The 21,892-nt window shown below is 27.9% G+C and overlaps 2 protein-coding genes and 1 long non-coding RNA gene across 5 annotated transcripts; 1 reads left to right on the top strand and 2 right to left on the bottom strand.

Moving 5' to 3' along the window:
* Positions 1-598: 598 nt before the first annotated feature.
* Positions 599-3,018, top strand: LOC111635071 (uncharacterized protein sll1483-like). 3 transcript variants are annotated; one of them, XR_002758334.1, is made up of 6 exons: positions 849-1,189; positions 1,467-1,662; positions 2,004-2,102; positions 2,354-2,479; positions 2,553-2,810; positions 2,886-3,018. XR_002758334.1 is itself a non-coding variant. In XM_023379920.1 (5 exons), the coding sequence occupies exons 1-5, from the start codon at positions 721-723 to the stop codon at positions 2,681-2,683; spliced, it is 639 nt and encodes a 212-aa protein (XP_023235688.1). In that variant the 5' UTR covers positions 599-720; the 3' UTR covers positions 2,684-2,802. The 3 variants fall into 3 exon arrangements, 2 of the variants coding, with proteins under 2 accessions (XP_023235688.1, XP_023235689.1); XM_023379920.1 differs by lacking the exons at positions 849-1,189; positions 2,886-3,018 and adding an exon at positions 599-807 and having other exon boundaries at positions 2,553-2,802; XM_023379921.1 differs by lacking the exons at positions 849-1,189; positions 2,886-3,018 and adding an exon at positions 1,271-1,376 and having other exon boundaries at positions 2,553-2,877.
* LOC111635072 lies at positions 2,931-6,776 on the bottom strand. Its single transcript, XR_002758335.1, has 2 exons — positions 6,431-6,776; positions 2,931-3,096 (listed from the first exon to the last, which is right to left on the bottom strand). It is a non-coding gene; the product is annotated as an uncharacterized LOC111635072 (long non-coding RNA).
* A 645-nt stretch (positions 6,777-7,421) lies between these two features.
* LOC111635061 lies at positions 7,422-21,299 on the bottom strand. The gene is made up of 5 exons (XM_023379912.1): positions 21,124-21,299; positions 16,903-16,976; positions 14,024-14,100; positions 10,171-10,250; positions 7,422-7,884 (listed from the first exon to the last, which is right to left on the bottom strand). The coding sequence occupies exons 1-5, from the start codon at positions 21,297-21,299 to the stop codon at positions 7,764-7,766; spliced, it is 528 nt and encodes a 175-aa protein (XP_023235680.1). The 3' UTR covers positions 7,422-7,763.
* Positions 21,300-21,892: the final 593 nt, after the last annotated feature.

Below are 21,892 nucleotides of genomic sequence, written 5' to 3' on the forward strand. Positions count from 1 at the left end.
CAAAACTTTCTTTTGTATTTAATTAATAATTGTAATTTTAAAAAGTTCCTGTGTTTAGAGACTACTACTGTTATTGGAAGAGGTTCGACCGTATTACATATCGAAACACGTGCATAATTTTTCCATAAATTAAAATATTTTCTTTGTATTATCGATTCCAAAACACAATCTTCTTTGTTTTTAATAAATATTATTAATTTCTTTATTATTTCTAGGANTAATGAAAAAAGTTCTAAATAAATGTCAAATATGAGGATTATACACTTTGCCTTCATTCTGTCTTTTTTATTTTTATTTTTATTTTTATTTTTTTTTTTTGCTCATCAGCGATTTGTGGCCCAAAACCCGATAATTTTTTCCAATGTGGCCCAGAGAGACTAAAAGGTTGGACACCCCTATTTTAAATGAACCCTAGTAATCTTTCATTATATTTAGAGACAGTATGTTTAACATCAAACATAGAGGGTACTGTAGTCTTATTACATGAAAGTTTGGCACTGTTAACTCAATTTCAACATAGGGAATGATTAGACTACTGTTGCACTCCTTCTTTGTTTTTAATAAATATTATTAATTTCTTTATTATTTCTAGGATCATACACATTTTTCTTGCCTAACAACGATGCATTTTGTCGATTGAGTCTCGATACTATCGATAGATGGCGCCAAGATAAACAATTATTACAAACCATCTTGAGAAATCACGTGGTCGTCGGAGGAATGCCTTTGGAAGAATTACAAAAAGGAGGTTTATTAGGTTCGAATTTGCTTAACGGCAACCTCAGAGTTAATAATAACGATAATGAGGTGAGAAAATTAATGTATTCAATTTCTTACTAAAAGCACCATCTAGCGACAATTATCAACACTATTTTTCTTCCTTTTCACAATGAAAACGAATAAAAATAATACTTAAAACGTTATTCAAAGCGGCCATTTTTTTATTAGTCACTTAACTTATTTGTTGCCATTGTAACAAGTGAAGCGTTATTGAAAATTAATTATTGAGATTTTTTAAAAACAAAATTTTGTTTTACAAATTTACAGTAAATCTTTCAACACTATAAATGTTGGAATGGATCATTTTTATTCTTTTCGAAATTTCCGCTGGTTCAATTCTATTTTAAACGGGGTTATTGGCCTTAACGGTTTCATTTTGAGGTTATCAAATACACCATCTTCGTTCAAGGTCGTTTTTGCTCTTACTGCCTTTTTTTTTTAAGTTTACTCGGCTACTTTTCGTCTTAAGTCTTGCTAATACAGACAGAAAGCAAGTCCTATCATTTAACCAGGTGATAGGACTTGCTAAACAGGATTCAATAGAACCATTTGCTGGGTCTTAAAACATTTTTTTTTTTTACACTCTACTTCCGAAGGTCGAAGTTGAAAATTTAGAAGTTTTACAAATAAGAGAAAATACTTCGTTTGAAGAATATATTTAATACAAAAATTAACTTACTTTTCAGACTTTGACCATAAACGGAGGAAGAATGGTATATGCTGATCTTGTAGGACCAAAGAATGGAGTCATTCATGTTATAGACAGAGTTCTTTTCCCTTTCGGGGATCGAAATTTGCTCCAAACTATCAAAGACTGTAATAAATTTGATGGATTCTTATCATTGGTCAAATTTGCGGAATTAAACGATATACTAACTGATGGTAAGTTCGTGCAATGTGAAGTCAAGTCCATAATTTTACATTCTTTCATTTCAAATACTTGTATGTAGGAATGTCATCTAATTGGGTAACAAAAGACATTTCCTTTTCGTGTTTGTGTTGTTGATAATTATGTGAGAAATTTAATGTAATAAAATTTAAATAATGAAAATTTATCACATATGTTTTACCATTTTAACATAAACATTTTGGAAAATATTTACATATCCTAACTTAAAAAATGAGTTTGTAATAAATTTTTATATTTTTTCCAAGAAAAATGTATGTGTTATAATAATAATAATTTTTGTATTTTTTTTTTATGTTTTTATTTCTATATTTAGTTGGACCTTATACTATCTTTTTACCTACCAACGACGCTCTAGCTAAAATGCCCAAGGACGAATATTCTATTTACAAATCTAACAAAACAGCCTTGAAAGGTAACGTTTTTCAATTAATATTTAACTAAAAATCCAGGGAGAAATATATTTAAAGTTTGTTTTCAGTTGTAATATTTAAAAAAAAAAACAAGAATTTGTAGTCTTTTTGCACATCCTTCACAAATACAGGAACACAATTAAAACATAATTATATTGTACTACAAAATTGTGTGTCTTCAGTTATAAATATGTAAATAAGAAAGTGAATAATTGCGAATACTACATTGTTTTTTCCCCTTTAAAACTTACAGATTTCCTCCTGTACCACATGGTATTCGGAGCTTACTTTAGTTCTGATTTAAGGGATGGTCATTACTTGGAAACAGGGCAACAGAGTGCTTCGATTCGAGTTAGTGTCAGAGTAGATGGATGCCAAAGTAGGTACATTTAATTTACTCATATTTTCATATGTAAGAGGAAAAAAAAATAATGTTTTTCTTTATGTGATAGGGCGCTTGGTAGAAGTAAATGCTTCTCCAGTATATCTGACTGATATTCCAGCATCTAATGGGGTCATTCATATTCTGGACTGGGTTCTATCACCCAATGACTTGGATTGGTGCAGCAGTTTTTCACCATAATATATGAAAAAAATTAATTTGTGGTTAAGATTCTTCCACAGTATATGAAGATTTAATAATTATTGTGAAATTCAGAAAATGTTTCTAACTTAAATCACTAAAGAGGGGAAAAGAAAAGTTTACTTATGTATTTTTTAACATATACATATATATATAATTTGATTTGCTAACGTTAATCTCTAATTATGACTATTTTCTATAGATTATTTTATATGTAATTTTTACTAAAAGAAGCAAGAATAATTTCAAAAAAAAAAAAAGAATTAACTTTATTCAAGTGCTACACACCGATTGTTAATGGTATGGATATGAACGATGAGGAAAAGTCATGAAAAATATCAATGAAATGAGATGGTGAGATTCGATGCCAAAAATCCAACCGACGATAAGAATATTCACCTTCACTCTGGCATCTGTAAAGAAAATATACATTTAAATTGTTTATACTTTGCTTTAGTTCAATTAAAATAACATAGAATTTAAATTTTATTGTCTTTCGTGAATTTTATTCTTCTCTCTACAAACAACCAGTGCATGGTCAACCACAACCACTCATTGCAGAATAGCTTAAACCGTAAAGGGACCAGATTCGGATGCAGATCTCATTTTGGTAAGCTAAAATCTTAATGTGTGACCCTCTTACCAATCCTCTCTCTAGTTTGTTTCACTGTTTCATTCCCTGTTTATTATTAGACTTTGTATATCTTCACCTATGTATACAGAATGATATAAAGAGGAAATGTAATAAATGAATACTCAAACAATACAACAGAAATACTTGTGGCTTTTTCACCAATAAAAGTTGAGAATCAAAGTCAATCAATTAGCGTTAATTTTATTTTATGTAACCTACGTGAGTTCTGATTGGTTAACACAACTTCGACTCTCAACTTTGTTGGTGAATACAGCGAGTGTTGTCTAAACAGTTTAAGAGAATGAGTTCTCTCCCTATTATCTGCAAACTTTTTTTATTTAAGCATCAAGTAAAGAAGATAAATTTATATTTTTCAAAAATTAGAATTTCTAAAATAATTCAAAATATTGAGAGGGTGAATTTAAAATTTTACATAAAAAATTTAGTTTATGCTGGAAATTAATTTAATGCTGGTGAGCCATTATATTTTAGTTTAATTGCTGCCACTTTGAACGAATTCAGATGTGTATATTTTATGCAAAAAATATGCTGCTTTCGAAAGTGCATCATGTAATTGCCAGAAATACTTGAAGATATGCCAATTATTCTGAAAAAAAAAGTTATAGTAGGTTAGAAGTACCTTGGTACTTCTAACTAAGCTTTAGAATAAGGATGCTTATAGCTTTTAATCTCTAACTGTTGGCACTAAAATGCAAATTTGTGTGTCATTGAACAATGTATGAAGATTCCGAACTATCAAGTTGATAATCTTTTTTAATTTTTTAATGACTATTAAATAAAAATAAGTATTTTTTGCAAGCTAAATTAACTACTATATAATATTTTATTTATAAGCAAAATTCTATATAAAGTTAATATTGTCTTATTACTATATGACCTTGTATGTCAATCTATCGAATGATAAAAAGCTGTACTTGCAAAACGCACCTCTAGTTAATTTTAACATTCTACAGGGCTAAAAATGATTAAATTCCCAGCTGAGATAACTATTAAGTATAAACTGGAAGAGATGAGGAGGAGTCCGAGCCTGTCACAAACTTTTTAGGGCCGTATATCTGGGATCCAGGCTAAAATGACCGTGATGACTCCATTTATTTTTGCCTGTATTAATATTGTATATAGTGTTAATCAACCCAAAAAATTCAATCTTTACTTATTTTTTGTATCAATTAAGATCAGGCTCTATTAAAGGACTATCTGGGCCTTACGTGAATTAGTTCATTTCTTGTGAATTAACTTTCTACATTTTACTAGATTTTATTCTTATTTAAAAAATATAATGCAACTGTTTTGTATTTTTAATATATTGGAAGGCTCAAAAAGGTAAGTGGCCTGGCCTTTCTGAGAAGTAACAGTTAACTTTATTTATTTAAAATTATTTTAATTTGATTTTTATACGACGATACACAGATATGGCTGATAACGATGCTATGAATTAAAATGGAGCGTATGAAAAACTATAAAACTAAGTCAGGAGTGAAATCTTGATTTTATCAAAGGGGTGCAAGTTTTGTGAACTGCATGAACCTTTTCCTTTAAAGCATATACCTCAAATTTTATATTCATCTGTAATTTAAATTTAAAAATGATTAAAATTTAAGGAGTGAATTAGACAATATTTCTCAGTCCTGCTGCATATTCTGAGCTATCAGAAAGCACATGCAACCCTTAGAAAGCTGAATTTAGACTTGTGGCCCTACGCCACAATATATAAGGGACATTTCCTCCTTCACCATATAACAGTGGAATAAGCAATTTGTATAAACTGTCTTTGAGAACAGAACGAGGCCCTAAGCTAAGCTTATTTAGCTTGTGTTTAAGTTCTGCTCTGGTGACCCTTGCTAATTTCGTTGTCAATATTCAAAGAGATATGTCTTCTACAACCGAATACTTTGCAAATTTAACAATGTTACAAAAGTTGTAACAAAATAAATAATTTGGAACAAATATTTTTAAGGCCTCTGAAAATGTGAGGCCCGAGCCAAATGGTCCTTCTGGTCTGTGCCAAAGCTTAATTTAATATATTAAGAAAGTTTATTTTCGTTGTAATCTGCATATTTAATAAACTAAACAGTTGCCTTTAACTATAAATTAAGGAAATAATAAATAAATAACCCTATTTTATATCTCTAACATTCCCTGCAGTATTTTATTACGTAAGTTCTCTTAAACAATAGAAAATTTAAATGTTTCTAATTAAAAAAATAATTTAATTAATTTTGTATTAAAATTGCCTTAATACTTAAATATTTTTCTCTTCATTAACTTCAAACTTTTCTTCGTTTACAATTAAAACAACATTATCATTAAAATACCAAATAAAGAATCTTTGTAGAAGAGTTCAAAGTTCGATTTAAATTTAAGAACTGTTAATAAAAAATTTCCGTGACAAGGGGAGGTCGTTTTCTATCCTGGAGGCAACTCAATAAATAAATACATTTAAAAAAACACCAGAAACATAAAAAAAATCATAACTTATTCATGAGAGGAATTACCCTCCTCGGACTGAATATCTGTTAAAAAATTGAAATTTTAAGCGAATTATAATAATAAAAAAATTAGTTTTAACCTTAAAAAACAATTATTTAGTATCATTCATCAATTTTTTCAAGTAAAAAATAAATATATATATAATTAATGTTTAATAGAAACAAAAAACAATACACGGAACGTTCCTCGTCCTTAACGAAAGAGAAAGCTTATATAAACGTATATATACAGCGCGTTAAATATAACTTTAAAGAAAATGGCGAACAGAGTAGGAGAGGTTATTTAGCCGTTCTTTCCTTCCTTCCTCCTATTCAACAACTTGGAAGTACTAAAGTCGTGTATTATGCGTCATTTCCGGCGACGAGAAAGATGTATTGTACATAAGTATCTAAAAGCGCGCGACGGTGCAGTCATCGACATATAAAAAGGCCCAACTGGGTTACGTTTGGCGGGAGATACCAGAAAATAAGAAATAAAAAAAAAGATAGCATTAACGATCGATAGGGTGAAAGTTTGCAACGAGTGAGTAACAAAATGGCGACTCGTGCACTTATAAACATGACAGAGAAAAAAATATATATAATAAGTGAAATATGACTTACATTAAGTCTTCCTCTTTTTAGAACTCTTGCTCTTGCTTGCGGGTCTTTTCCGTTTTGTTGCTCTGGATGCCTTAGGCTTTGCTGTTTTCTTGCCACTAGTTACATCTGACTGGGTGTCGGCGGGTACATCGGAAGTTACGATGTCTTCGCTTTTTTGATCCGATTTATTTTCTTCTTTCTTCTCGCCAGCGTTCGATTTTTTACTACTTTTAGCCGATTTCTTGGGTCCCATTTTGTCCAAAACGACACAAAACTGTCGACGGTCAAAACAGCTTACGACGCGAACTTCGTCTAATTTTAGTAACAGCTGACGTCACCGAGATATCTGCCAAGAATGTCACGTGGTACGGAAATGGATAAAATCCGTTCGAAAATATTATACCAACGTGCTTAAATATTATTATGTTCGACGATTTTGTATATACGCTTTATATTGCGCTTGTACTTATGTATTTATATACGGCGCTAACCAATCGGGGATATTGGTATTATAAGGTTCATTGTTTTACTAAACGACAGTGAATTGATCTAAATAGTTGAAAAAAATGTGTTCTATTTTAATCGTGTATTAATTAATGTTTCGTTTAAATGAGGAAATAATGTTTTAAATTGTTATAAATTTGCTAAATTTTTTTATTCGATGAGCTTATTCGTCAGTATAACTTATGTGGAGATGGAAACACTGTATCTGTATATACAGAATGTACACTGTGATAAGAAAAATGGAAGAAAATCAGCTATAAATTATAGTGTTTTTATATATAAAAATATTCATTATGAAACATTATATAGAATTATTAACATAACTGAAGTTATATTTCACAATTACCACTGAACAAGTTCATTGTGATTGGATAATTTTTAATTAAAATTGTTTTTAAAATCATCAAAAATACTTTCCAAAGTTTTTTTTCAATAATTAACTCAAATTATATCAATCTTTATGGTAATGGCTGCACTAGAGACAACAAAGTGTAACTATAAAGATTAAGTTGAGATTTATAGCTTTGCAATAAGAGTTAGAACATGAATTAACTATAATCGATTACTTTTGAATAACAATTTTTATTTTTTTTTTCCCTTGACTATGCGCCTGAATGATGTTATGAGACGCACACAACTACAGATGTCATTTCAAATCAGATGTAAAACAAGCACATATCTGATAACAGACAATTACAAAGTATTAAATGAATAGGCAATGCATCTACTATGATGATAATTTACAGGAAATGGCTCAATCTTTAGGCTCAAATAAAACATTTTTTTTTCCCTCTGGACAAACAGTTACTGCCCACATGTTTCGCAATCGATGGGACATCCAACTTGCAACTTAGGTGGGCGCCCATCGCAGATAGAAACATTTTTTACCCCAAGTCTCAACAACAGGCTTCCATGGTGTATAGGAATTCGTCGTCACCTTACACAAAAAAATGACTAATCTGTGTGACACTCTGAAATTAAAAACAAATTCCAGTAATCATAACATTAAATTTCTAAAAATACTCATTTTTAGAAACACATTTCATTCTAAAACAATTTTGTATTATCATCAATACAGCAATACTGCCGAGATAACCATTTTTTTGATTGAGTAGTATATTGGAAATGAACATTCATAACATAAATGAACTAAATACACTAAACTACTATGAATCTTATGTACTGTACAAGCTCTGTTCATAAGTTATTAATGACAATAAATATGCAAATAAAAACAACATAAATATTATAAATACATAAAATTTCTGAAAATTTTCTAATTTAGATTACATTTCTTACACAGGACATAATTTATTTTCAAATATTGAAAATATTTCAAATTATATATTAACGTGTTAAACGTGTCTAACTGTTAATATATGCTTAAAAATAAAATAAAACGAAAAGCATATAAGGAGGTTTATATTAAAAGAATCATCTCTCATATATATATATTTACACATAAGTTAATAGTATATTTATATATATTTTACATTTCCTCATTTCATTCTTATAGATATTTATATATATAACTTTTGTAAGATAACTTCACATGACAATGTCAAAGTTCCTTAAACTATCTTAAATTTGTTCATACAATGTCTTGATTCAAGATACCATATACAAGAAAAGCAAATATTAAAATAAAACCAAAATTTTCATATACTAATATAATATAAATGAGATTTCATTATAAAATTTTCAAGTTAAACATATTTTCTTTTTTGTAATAATCAATTTATGTTCATGATGATTTTAATTCTGTGTATGTAGTTATATATTGCATATTCTGCTTTTTCTGTGTCAATGCTTGCAAACTGTACGAAGTTGGATAAAATATGAAAATGACCATTGTCTGGTGATCTGAAATAAAACCAATGGCACAAAACAGGTTTGATTTGCCAATATTTTAAGAACATGTGGGCTGATTGAAGATGAATCAAATAATTATAATCATTATAATGGAAATTTGATTATTCCAAATAGGAAGAATAAAATTTTCTAACATATCCTCATACAAATTGTGGCTTGTAAATTCATATAAACAAATGGAAATATACAATGAATAGTGCTAGACTATTTTAAAGAATAAAGCAAATGTGGTTCACAACCACTTAAACCCATTCCTATCCATTTCTTTTGAAAAAAATGCTAAATATATTTTATGAATAATTGATGTTTACCAAATTACTATCATTAAAACAATAAAAGATTTTCATAAAGATTGCTCTGAAATATTTAATTCTACCCAAAAATGCACCATTGCCGTTGTTTTTTTTTACGTAACTCATCTAACTTAATGTACGATATTTGTAAAAGTCACTGCACATTTCAAATTCTAAACAACATTCAAACTTCACAATGGTTGTAACACAATATTGTCAAATGATCTATCATAAAATAGCTTCAATTCTGACAGTGTAACAACATCGAAGGGAATGAACATTAAGAGATTCAACAATGTTAATAATATTTACAATTTTTTTTATACATTAAAGAACATATGAAAGATAATAAAATGACAAAGTAGACATAAATTTAAATAGTCAATTCTTCCAAATTTTTTATCACAAAAATGAATAAATGACTTTATTAGTTTTTGCTGATTGAAGCTTGCTTTCTTTTTTATTTACTAACTTTAAGGTAACAGTAAATTAATGAATTAATTTTTTCCTGATTCAATTATATTCCATTTGTTTAATATTAAAAATAATTTCATCTTTTGAGAAATGGAAAAAACTAAGAAATTTAAATACAAAGTAAGTGATTGTCATCTTGACTGAAGTTGTATAGAGAAAAGAAAAAAATAATTTACTTGTTTTGATAAAAACTAGAAATTTGATTTATATAAACTATTTTTTTAAAAAATAAAATATGAAGTATTTAATATTTAAATATAAAATATTCAAAAATTATGTATATGTTATTGATATGGTCAATCTAGATTAATTAAATTTTGAAATATTCCTTGACATTGTTCCCAAACTCAAATTTTTTTGAAAGATTCTACTTAAATCTTTTCTTCTGTACATTTTTTTTTTGTAATGAAATACGTGTGAAAAATTAATTTTCTGATATGATGATAATAATATAAAATGTACGAAAAAAACTAATAGTAAATGCCAATTTTCACTCCATCTTGCTAAGCCAATTCTACAATGCCTATATTCTAATTATATGATAAATTAAATAAATTTATATTTAAAGTAGGATTTTTTTTGATGTATGTACAACAATTGATGAAGAGAAATGTCTACATTTTGTTAGGTTCACTGATGGGCACAGGTATAGCAGGAGCACATTGTTTGATAGCTTCTTCATAACTTGGGGGAAGATCCTGTTAAAAAATAAGAAAAAATTAAAGATTAGTATATTTTAATGATATTTATATTAACAAACAGTTTAATTTATTATTTTCTTCTAATAGATAAAGAAAAATATAAATTCTTTTTTTTTGTAATTTGTTGTACAAACACTATATACAGTGAGTTTGGAAAATCACAGCACACTTGACATATGTTTCCTTTTAAACAATTTGAACTGAAAAAATTTCTATGCAACAAACTGATAAATGCAATGAAGATACAGCTTTTATATTCTCACCATAATACAAATCAATATCTTCTCATAAATATACACAATTCAGTTTTAATGACATTAATGTCATTAGAAACAATTTGGATATTCACTGATGATTAGTCTTACTTGTTAGTAACAAATATCATGTTCAGCCATGAACATACTAAATTAATAAATACAATTAAAAATGCCATGATTGGTCAAAAGGAAGTACAGCATTAGTTTTATTATTTTATTAAGAAATTTAGAAAAGAAATTAATCATAAAAGATTTATAAAAGGAAAGATGCTAAAAAAAAATGTTCTTGATGAAATAATGGAACATACAAAGTTTAACTTTAATTTATTCAACTTTATAAAGATTGCAATGAAAGTTCTTGGTCATATATATATATATATGACCAAGAACTTCCATTGCAATCTTTATAAAGTTTAAATCTTTATACACAAATATATATATATATATATATATATATATATATTTGTGTTTTTAAATTTTGCCTGTTTTATTCATCTATTTGTTTTTATAATGTTTAGTATTTTTGGTCATTTACTGTTTCTAGAATTATAGCTATTATTTAGCAGAATTTATTGTATCAGGTAAGAGTCAGCTTTAAAATCTCTTTCTATCACAATAATATCCTACTGATTTATAATCCAAGTGTTAAATTGTTGACAATGATATAATCATTCTACCTAAAAATCATTTGATGGTATGTTGCATGTTGAGATTGTTCAAAATATTATGCTTACTTTAAGAAATTTAAATCAGTTTAAGTTGTAAAACTAGTTTAGCTTCTGAAGTGCTGAATTAGGTTTATACCATGATGATTTGAAGTTAAAAGATTACATACGAAATTAAATTTGTAAAATATTTAAAGCTTTGTGATTGAATAGCAGTTTTGAACAGAATCAGATATTCTTCTATTATTTTCTCTGTTACTTTAAAGATTTCATGCAATTTTAAAAATGCTTTCAAGGTTTTAGTTTTAAAATTTCATTACAATCTGAATATACTTACAGTCATAGTAACAGAAGTATTAGTTTATTTCCTAATTTTATTTATGTTTTATTTTGTTTAACATAGCAAATATTTGTATTAAGCAGACTATTTGTTTAGTGTAGTCTGACTTAATGTAATCAATAAAAATTTTTTAGATAACAGAGAAAATTGAGTTAGAAATTGATGTTATTTGTATTTAACAACATATCAATAAAACTAATTCAGAAAAAAATGATGACTTTAATTGCTTTATATCTTGCCATATCTGCTGTTTATCTGGTTTACAAGATAAACCAATAGCTCATTTAATAATAATAGATCAACAAAGACTTTAAACATGACTATTCCTAAAGTTTAATTTCACATACTCAATTTCTCAACATAGTTTAATAATTAGTTCAACTCATCATTCTACATTTAATATGATAAAATAATATGACATATCTGTGAATATAAGACTTTTTCAACATGGGAAATAAATTCAAATTCATCAATATAAAAGTAAATAATACATAATTTTAGAGTGATAAAATGATAACATTTAGAATATAGTACAAGGCTTATTTATTGAATCTGCCTTGTACTGGTTTTCTAAGTAGTGCTTCTAAAAAAGTAGCATATACACAAGTTTTAGACTAATAAGATTGAAAGTATATAAATAATGCAGCTCTGTACCAATAGTCATTCCTACCAGATAATGCTTGTTTACACTGTGATTTACAAAAGAATATTGTTCATATCAAACTGCAATAGAATTTACAGCAAGTAGTTATTCAATTTTTCACAACCAAAGGCATTAGACATGGTGAGATCCATCTTAGGTTTGGCAAATCATGCATATTGCTGCAAAAAGTTTGCAAGTGGGTTCAAAGCTTCAATGAAGGCTGAATAAAGAGAAAACAGGTTGTGTCTTGGCAGTCTGATTATTGTAAACACATCTGGCACAACTCATCAAGACAACAATCTTATCAAAGGTGATAAGGGCATTACCATTACTAAAGTGGTGTCTTTATAAACATGAACATTGGCTATACTTATTCCAATATCCATGACACACTCATCTATTGAATCATCTACTGAGAGGTTTGCTCCAGATGAATGCCAAAATGATTTGCAGCAGGGCACAAGAAGTGATATTGAACTGTGCATGAAATCTCTCTACTGGTTCAAGACAAAAAGGGATGAGTTTCTAAGGAGTTGCTACAAACATTGAGACAGGCATACCATTAACCTTTCAGCAGTGGGTTAGTTAGGTATGGTGCTATGCCTATGTAGTGGAGAATAAACATGGGAAATTTTTAAAGTATTTTCCCCATACGTTTTTTCTCATTACCACTTCAGAAAAAGATTTTGTAAACAGTTATGGTTAGTAAAGAAAAGTCTTTTTTTTATTGTTACATAATTCCTTTTTTATGTAAATTTTTTTTCTCGGTAGTTTTTGGCAAATCGTGTGGCATGGTGAATGACAGCTATATCCACAAAAGAATTTTGTGGATATAGCTGTCATTCACCATGTCACACGATCGCCCATGATAGATATATCCGTCGGTCACTACTGAATGGTTAAGAACCAGAATGTAAGAGAGACTATTTGTCTCCTTCTCCACCCAAACAGTTCAAAACAGCTTTCTCCATGGGAAAAGTGAAGGTTCACTTTTTTGGATGTCAAAGGTCATATTCTGGAATATTATCAAGAAAAAAGAGTTAGTGTCAACACAGCTAGATACCATGAGATGTTTTCTAAAGAACTGAGACCTGCAATCAGAACCAAATGCTGAGAATGTTGTTGCAAGGGGTTATTTTTCATCACAATAATGTAACATCCTATAAAGTGAATGTGACCAAAGATACCATCTATAAATTGAGATTTGAGATTCTTCCCCCACCCATTATATAGTTACGATCTCACAACTTGTGATTTTCATGACCTTGGTCCCTAAAGAATGCACTGAAAGGTCAATTTTCCCCCAACAATAATGTTGTAAAGGCAACATTGAATATTTGACTGTGGATATGCCCAGAAACTTTTTTCTATGATGGCATTCAAAAGGTAGACCATTGCAGAAAGTATATTGAGAAGGGAAAGAATTCATTTTCCTACAATAAAGATACTAATCTTATTTATTCAATCTGCCTCAAGTATAAAAAGAAAAATCATATCTGGCTGGAAATTTTCTGAATCAGATAGGCAAATACACAAATAAAATCAATTCATAGAAAAAACAGTTTATTAAAAAACTGATAAAAATGTAAGCTACAAAATCAAAACTTAAACATTTTAATAAAATTAGTATGCAGATATAAATGTCTCTGTGTGGATATTTTGTTTGATAATCTGCATTGTTAAATTACACTAAATTGTTAAAAAAAATAATCACACTTAGTTTAAATTATAAAATTTAATTATAAACAATTATTATTTAATTTATTCATTATTAATTATTCTTATTAAAAAAATCTTAATTTAATTTATAATAGTTTTTAGTAAAAGATTTTGAGTATATGATAAAAGTAAATAAAACTACTTACTTCTACAGGAAGGCAGTCTTCAAGTGGTGGTGGTGGTGGCATAATGATAGGTGTTCCATTAATAACAGGATAGGTACCTGAAAAACAAAAATATGGAAAATATAAATATATCTAGACATTAAGATTTACAATTATATTTCCATTTTTTTTTTTTTTTAATTCAAAATACTTTTTACATAAAGTCATTTGTTTTATGTTTTTACTTTAAGTAAAGTTTAACTATCAAATACAAAATAAAAATATTTTTATACAATAATTAAAATCAAGAATCAATTTTAATAAATATGAATTTTATTTTTTAACATTTTAAATTTTATTTCAGCAATAACTTTTTAAAGTTATATGATTATCTGTTAGTACAAAAATGTTTTAGGACTGCTTTGTAACTTTAAAGAGAAATATTATTGGGTATAATGGACTATATGCTCATCAACCTTAACCAAAAATATATTTATTAAATCTAATGTTTTTGAACAAAAACAAGATTTAATAAAAAAAAAATGTTTTACTGGTTAAGAGTGTTCAGTTATGTTATGATATGAAAGTCCAGTTTTGTGAAATGTGCATGTTTGCTCATCATTAAGAATGCAAATGATTTATTGCCTGCATTCTTGGTGATGCACATTTATAATTAAAAAATCATTCAAAATCTTTTATTTTCTCATTAATTAAATTCTGAATCTTAAAACTTTATTCTAAAGATGTTACAGGGTATGCTTTCTCCCAAATAATAGTAATGGGTGCTGTTCCAGTGAGTGCTGTCTTAACTGATTTATCATATCTTAATTGTTAACATATGTTGCTTCTCGATAAATTAATAATTGGATTGCAGATTTTTGAAAATGTAATCACCTCAGGTAATTATGCATATTACAATATCATCAGATATTGTAATATGCACATTTGTGTTAGCTCAAAGCCTTTTTACATTTATCAGAATGTAATAGCATAGTTATAAAAAACAAGTGAGATGTCTGGTTACCTTAAATATAAGTCAAGTTATAATCTATAAACTATTCTCTGTACTCAAACATAATAATAGAAACTTTAGGCAGACATTTTCAAGAAAATATAAAAATCCTTGATTCAAACACTTTATATTTGCATTTAAAATAGTCCAATAACAAACAGATAATACTTGATATCTACATTTATTATGGTAATCAGTTCTAATAGTAATATGTGATTTCAAAGTTGAGAGAAAGTATTCATTTTTGAAACATGGAAAGACACAAAGAAGATTACTCAGAATCTCAATGTATTCCATCAATACTGTCTTCAAAGGATACTTAGAATTACATATAATGACTGTATCAGAAATGAGGAAGTCATCAGAAGAAATGCCTACATGAACTACAAGACATTGTTACAGAGTGTAGAATGTGTTTCACAGGACAAGTATTTTGTTTACCAGAAGAATGCTTACAAAAAGTAGCCTTAATTGGAAACCATGCAGTGGAAAAAGGAAACAAAGTATGAACAACCTGGTGTTCTACATTAAAGAAGATCTAAAGAAAGTTAGTATTTCATGAGATGATGTTGAAACCACTGCAGCTGACCAAATTTGCTGGAAACAGCTGATTGTCCAGCATATTGCTTATCACAGAAGGATCTATGACTAAGACATCTCTCAATAAACATCTATTCTTAGAATAGCAAGAAAATAATGATTAATTAAGAAAGGAAAAAAATATTATTATTAAACTATTTAAAATAAATTGTATTGAAGCATAACTGCTTTAAATATTATGTATTCCAGACAAACAACTAATTGCATAAGTTTCAGCTTTGAACAACACATTGCTTAAAAGCATCAAAACTTCAAACATTTCATTAAGATGAAATAATTTTCTTCACAATTCTTCTTTTAAATAATTAAATATTTTACAAATGCAAAGACTTCTCTAAATTATTAATAATAAAGTGAAAAAACTGAAAATAAAATAGTAAATGTAACTGAAAATTAAATACATAAAAGTTGAAAACAAAAAATTAAATTTAGCTTTAGAGTTAAGTAAGGCATCGTAAAATATTTACAGTACATTAAGATATCAAAATTAGTAATAAGTGATTAATATTATAAATAACAAAATCAGAAATAAACAATAACATTTAATGGGAAAAACACCATTAAATTTGACAAAATTCAATTCATACAAAATTATACTGCTATATCAATAAATTACTAAATGATGAGTGACAAAGATTTCTCACATTGTACAATGCCAAATAAAACTTTGAGAAATTTGTTAAAAAATGATACATATGCTATAGTATTGCTAACAGTTATCTTGCAATAAGCATATGAAAATGTTTCCATTATTTTGAATCATCATATATTACATTAACTTTGGTCCAAGCCACACATTATTATGGTGTAAAGATCTTAATAGTAGAGGAACTGAATCTTAGGATAATTGAATAAAAATTAATCTAATACAAATACAACAACTGTAGTGTTTTATGGAATGTTTGTACTTGAATTAATAAACTTGTTATTAAAGATTTAACAGTTACATTCAAATGAAAATAATAAGATAGAAAACATCACAAAGAATAAATAGACAGCTTAGGTAACAATGCAAGCTTTCATTAAACACATAGCAAATGCAATGGCAATGCATGTCACCAATAGACATCAACAGGTTAAAAATTTAAAAATAATTTGATTAATGTGATTTATGACGCTGTTAAGCAAAAGGACCTCTAAAGATTAAACTTGACCACCTTGACACCCTTACAGAACCAGTTGGGAACTTACCACCTTGAAACATCTTAACAAATTCATGTACTGTACCTGGAGAAGGATTTAATTCAAAAATTTTTACTTCTGTTCAATAAATAAAAACATATATTAAAGCATGAATAAATTTATTTACCTAAACCATTCAAAGCAACTGATTCATGAGGATGTTGTGAATCTTCTCTTCGGAATGTGCGACCATTTTTTTTCCTAAAATATAAATTATATTTCACATAAATTCAATAAAGTACATATATATTATAATATATTATTATGAATATAACATGATTTCAATAGAAGTAATTTAGGTAAAAATTATTGTTGTTCAATTATTTTATTAAAATAATCTACAGTAGAGCGTCGTTTATCCGAATCAATTGGGGACTGGGGTTGTTCGGATAACTGATTATGTATGAAAAAATATATTAACCCATCCCATGTTTAAACTTTTCTCCATTGCGTGTTGCTTCACATTTAATTTTCATTGATGTTAAGCCTAATGTAAATTTTTTAAAATAATAATCGTGGCTATTGTATTGTTAAAAATTATTTCTTTATTTTGTACAAACAAAATAAATATATTGAAAAATATAAAAACAAAAAATTATATTTTGGAAGCTAATCTAGTTGGAAGTTCGATTCAGTATGACACAGTCTGACTGGAATGCTTTTGTTTTGGTTGATCGGCTTTTGGATAAACAACGCTCTACTGTATTCTCCAAATAATTATTCAATGAAATGCATTTACAGCTAATTATTCCACCATCTACAAAATTAACTACAAAATAGTAAAAAGAATCTTTCATTTATAAAATTCCATTACTAAATCTGAAAATAAATTTAAAATCAAAAATTCTGTCTCAATATTCTATTAAAATTAAAGTTCAAAAGAAAAATAATCTTTGATTATTATCTTTTTTTTTATATATATATATAAGATTTCATTATACTTTTAATCATATTAGAAAAACAAATATTTGTAAATATTCTGCTTGGTAAAACTTTCATAAAATTTCTCAAAGAAGTTATTTATATGTACTGTACTTTTCATGAAAATACTAAGTATTTTTGGGCCATCTCAATTTAGTTACAGAAGAAAATTTTGCCATTCTAAAATAGATTTCTTCTCTATCACATCAAGTTGTTATACAATATCTTTTCTAAAAGATGTAGCAATGATAGCTATAGTGATTTTTCAAAACAAATTTAAACTCTAATGTTGATGTTAGAAAGATACATTTTTTCTTTATCATCAGTAACATTAATTCAACATAAACAGCAATTATAGTAATGTTACAGATAAAATATTCTATTTGAATCTATATTAATATTTTAAATTTGTTCTAAGATATCTAAACTTATTCAGCTGATCACAGAAACATGGTTTATACCACAGCCTTCTGAAAATTTTATTTAAGATAGGAATTTTTGAACAGTGGAAGTCTAATCCATGAATCAAAAATCAGTAATAAAAGCCATGGGTTAGACTGCTAGAGGCAAGTCTAAACCATGGTACAAATAGTCAAATGCATGATATACAGCCAAAGAAATAATCATTTTAGTTTCTTAATTCAATTTAACTTAAAAATGGATGTTTATAATACATTTTACAAGGAGAGCCTACGGCTTTGGGGTAACGGATTTTGATGATCTTTGGTGTAGAGGTAGTACACGATGTGAGTGTACTACCTGTAAAATACTAAAGTGCAATACTCAAATATAATCGAGAAAATCGAACTTAAAGTTTTGTTAGCACTTTATATATAAATTATACGTATTTCTATTCGAGCGTCCTGTGGCAGAGTGGTAACGAGTCTGATTCGTAAGCTTGAGTTCTCGGGTTCGATTCTCGCGTATAATTTTTTTTTTAATTCATAAATACTTATAATGTATTTATTTATTTACTCATTCATTTATTTCTTATTATTTATTTATTTTAATTTAATTTCTACTATTCCAAGTCTAATATTTTTATACTTTTGTTGACAATAACGGCGCATTCTTGACACCTATGTGTCAACTTTCCCATCTAATTGTTATCACTAACGGTGACCGATCTAATTCTCACTAGGAGCGTTTTTTCTATCGGAGTTCTTTTTCACTCACTCTTTAACAGTTCGTTTCTAAATTTCGACACGAATAGACGTATTTGTGTAGTAAAACTTATTTTGAAAAATTATTTTATAATCAAAAAATGTCGTCAAGAGAAGCAAGTTCTTCACGTTGTGACGAAAAAACTGTTGATGATAACTCTTTATACAGTGATGTAAAATACTAACTTGTAAAGTGCAAAACTCAAATATAACCAAGAAAAACGAATATAATTTATTGAAGCAATATTATATAATTACATATCATTGTCAGATGTACATGATCGTGAATGATACTTATGATAAAAACATTCAAAACAAAAATTCTGTCTACACCAAGAACAACAAATAAATGCTGCTTTTTTAAAAGGTATCATCAACAGTTTTTTCGTCACAACGTGAAGAACTTGCTTCTCTTGACGACATTTTTCGATTATAAAATAATTTTTCAAAATAAGTTTTACTACACAAATACGTCTATTCGTGTCGAAATTTAGAAACGAACTGTTAAAGAGTGAGTGAAAAAGAACTCCGATAGAAAAAACGCTCCTAGTGAGAATTAGATCGGTCACCGTTAGTGATAACAATTAGATGGGAAAGTTGACACATAGGTGTCAAGAATGCGCCGTTATTGTCAACAAAAGTATAAAAATATTAGACTTGGAATAGTAGAAATTAAATTAAAATAAATAAATAATAAGAAATAAATGAATGAGTAAATAAATAAATACATTATAAGTATTTATGAATTAAAAAAAAAATTATACGCGAGAATCGAACCCGAGAACTCAAGCTTATGAATCAGACTCGTTACCACTCTGCCACAGGACGCTCGAATAGAAATACGTATAATTTATATATAAAGTGCTAACAAAACTTTAAGTTCGATTTTCTCGATTATATTTGAGTATTGCACTTTAGTATTTTACAGGTAGTACACTCACATCGTGTACTACCTCTACACCAAAGATCATCAAAATCCGTTACCCCAAAGCCGTAGGCTCTCCTTGTTAGATATTTATGATGGATTAAATCAACAAGAACAAAGAAATAACAAAATAATAAAAGTTCAATAAATATAGTGGAACTAGTTAACTGAAAATCACATTTACTCAAAGACATTTTCTTCCCCCAATCATCTAGGATAGAAATTTACATGTTAAATCAGTAGCTTATTTAACCATTTGAGTTTATGGACAACATAGATGTTTACATTGATGCAACTATTCTATGTAATAAGAGAGACAGAAATATTTTTGTATGAGTAGTTATTATAGCTCACCAATAAACCAATGCACAAAATCTTGATGTTTAGCCAAACTTCCATAGCTTGGAACTTTTTAACTCAAAGTCTGAATTTTTTTTCCTTAACTGATTAGAGTTAACCAGGTTCTACTGTGTTAAGGAATAAAACAAATTCACTCAAAATTTATTCTGATATTGAATTTTGAAATACAGTAGAGCATCGATTATCCGACCCCCGATTAACCGTCACATCGGTTAACTGACCGTTCTAGTCGTCAAATTTCAAATGTCCGCTAGTGATGTGGCATTACAATATTTGGCTATGTCTTGGCTACTTTAATATTATTTTTGTTAAATTTTTGCGTGTTTTAGCTGGCATCAATGGCTCGACCATTGAAGGGAGGCCAGTATTTAAACGAGACTTAATTTTCTAATTATGAGTGGTTGTTTGTTTCGTGAGCAATAAAATAATTTTAAAATAATTTTTAACGATACAATAGCAACGATTATTATTTAAAAAAAAAATTTGTTAGGCTAAACATTGATGAAAATTCAATGCGAAGTTGGTTAATAGCAATATATTAATAAACTAATTACATGGGATATACTAATATCCTAATATACTATACTAATAATGTATTTTTTCTCTTCTTTTTGGTTATCCGACCAACCTGAGTCCCCATTTGAGTCGGATAATCAATGCTCTACTGTAGATTTAAAATATGGATTTAGGTATATTTTACATAACATACAGCGTGAATTTCAACATTTAAATAATTGAGATTCATCTTAATATCTGATTGACAACTATTACTATATTTAATAAAAAGATGTGAAAAATAAATGTACACAATTAACATATATTAATTTTTATATAGAAACATTTTTACAAAGTATCAATTAGTAACAATCTTTCAATTGCCACAGACTTTAAGCTACTTTTATGGTAGATGACACACATTTTCTATTTGTCATATTCCTTATCCTGTCTTGCTGGGTGGGCCTTGAGTTTTTTTGCTGACTTTACTACATGCATGCTCATGTTTTCCACTACTTTCTCTGACATAATCAAAAAGTGTTGATTGGTTAAAAATGTCAAAGCAATAGGGAAGAGCAACTTTAAATGTACAGCATCCATTAAGCCATTGTTCTTACTTGTTTGTGAAACGTGATTTAAGTCACAAGTTCGCAAGACCATGATTTTAATCTCAAATCTTGGGCTAGAAGTCTTCATTTCTGTAATTGGCCCATTAGTGTTTGAATAAATTTTGATAGTTAATAATGCTTGTTTTTCAATAAAATTAAGGCTTGATTTCATAAAAGATTTTTTGTTCTAAATTTTAATTGCAATTACTCTGCACAACATAAAAAAACAATTAAACTTCTTTTTTCTTTTCTGAATTATCTCTATTATTCTTATTGAGTTATTATTCTTATTTTTAAATTATTATTTTAATCAAATAATAATAAAAATAACTTTANCATTCAACCATAGATGGTGCTCCATTGGTGGCAATGCTGGATAGTTTGTCAAAGTCCAGTGCTGATTTGTTGCAAACGCTCAATAAACCAGTAAGTAAGTCAGCACCAGTTGAATGTCCTGATAGTGATGCCATGTCAAGAAATTCTTCATTCACAATAAAATCTAGTGAAACACTTCTAATAAACACAATCACTTGTGCTGTTGATGATATGTCAGTGGATTCGTCCACAGCCAAAGNTTAAACAGAAAAAATAAATATATTCAATAAAAATCTTTGTTTTAACGAATATGCAACGTCGTGGCTCGGT

Source organism: Centruroides sculpturatus, unplaced genomic scaffold, assembly GCF_000671375.1.
Source record: "Centruroides sculpturatus isolate CEXI.00-Female unplaced genomic scaffold, Cexi_2.0 scaffold720, whole genome shotgun sequence".
In the NCBI taxonomy this organism is placed as follows: Eukaryota; Metazoa; Arthropoda; class Arachnida; order Scorpiones; family Buthidae; genus Centruroides; species Centruroides sculpturatus.

What these genes read in the sequence shown, in the direction of transcription:
- LOC111635071 (XM_023379920.1), top strand. Translation starts at nt 721, where the DNA reads ATGCCTTTGGAAGAATTACAAAAAGGAGGTTTATTAGGTTCGAATTTG. An exon ending in TAACAAAACAGCCTTGAAAG is followed by an intron (nt 2,103 to 2,353) that starts GTAACGTTTTTC and finishes TAAAACTTACAG; the next exon opens with ATTTCCTCCTGTACCACATG. An exon ending in CAGAGTAGATGGATGCCAAA is followed by an intron (nt 2,480 to 2,552) that starts GTAGGTACATTT and finishes TTTATGTGATAG; the next exon opens with GGCGCTTGGTAGAAGTAAAT.
- LOC111635061 (XM_023379912.1), bottom strand. Translation starts at nt 21,299, where the DNA reads ATGGTCTTGCGAACTTGTGACTTAAATCACGTTTCACAAACAAGTAAG. An exon ending in AGTTGCTTTGAATGGTTTAG is followed by an intron (nt 14,101 to 16,902) that starts GTAAATAAATTT and finishes TTTGTTTTTCAG; the next exon opens with GTACCTATCCTGTTATTAAT. An exon ending in ATCAGTGAACCTAACAAAAT is followed by an intron (nt 7,885 to 10,170) that starts GTAGACATTTCT and finishes TTTTAATTTCAG; the next exon opens with AGTGTCACACAGATTAGTCA.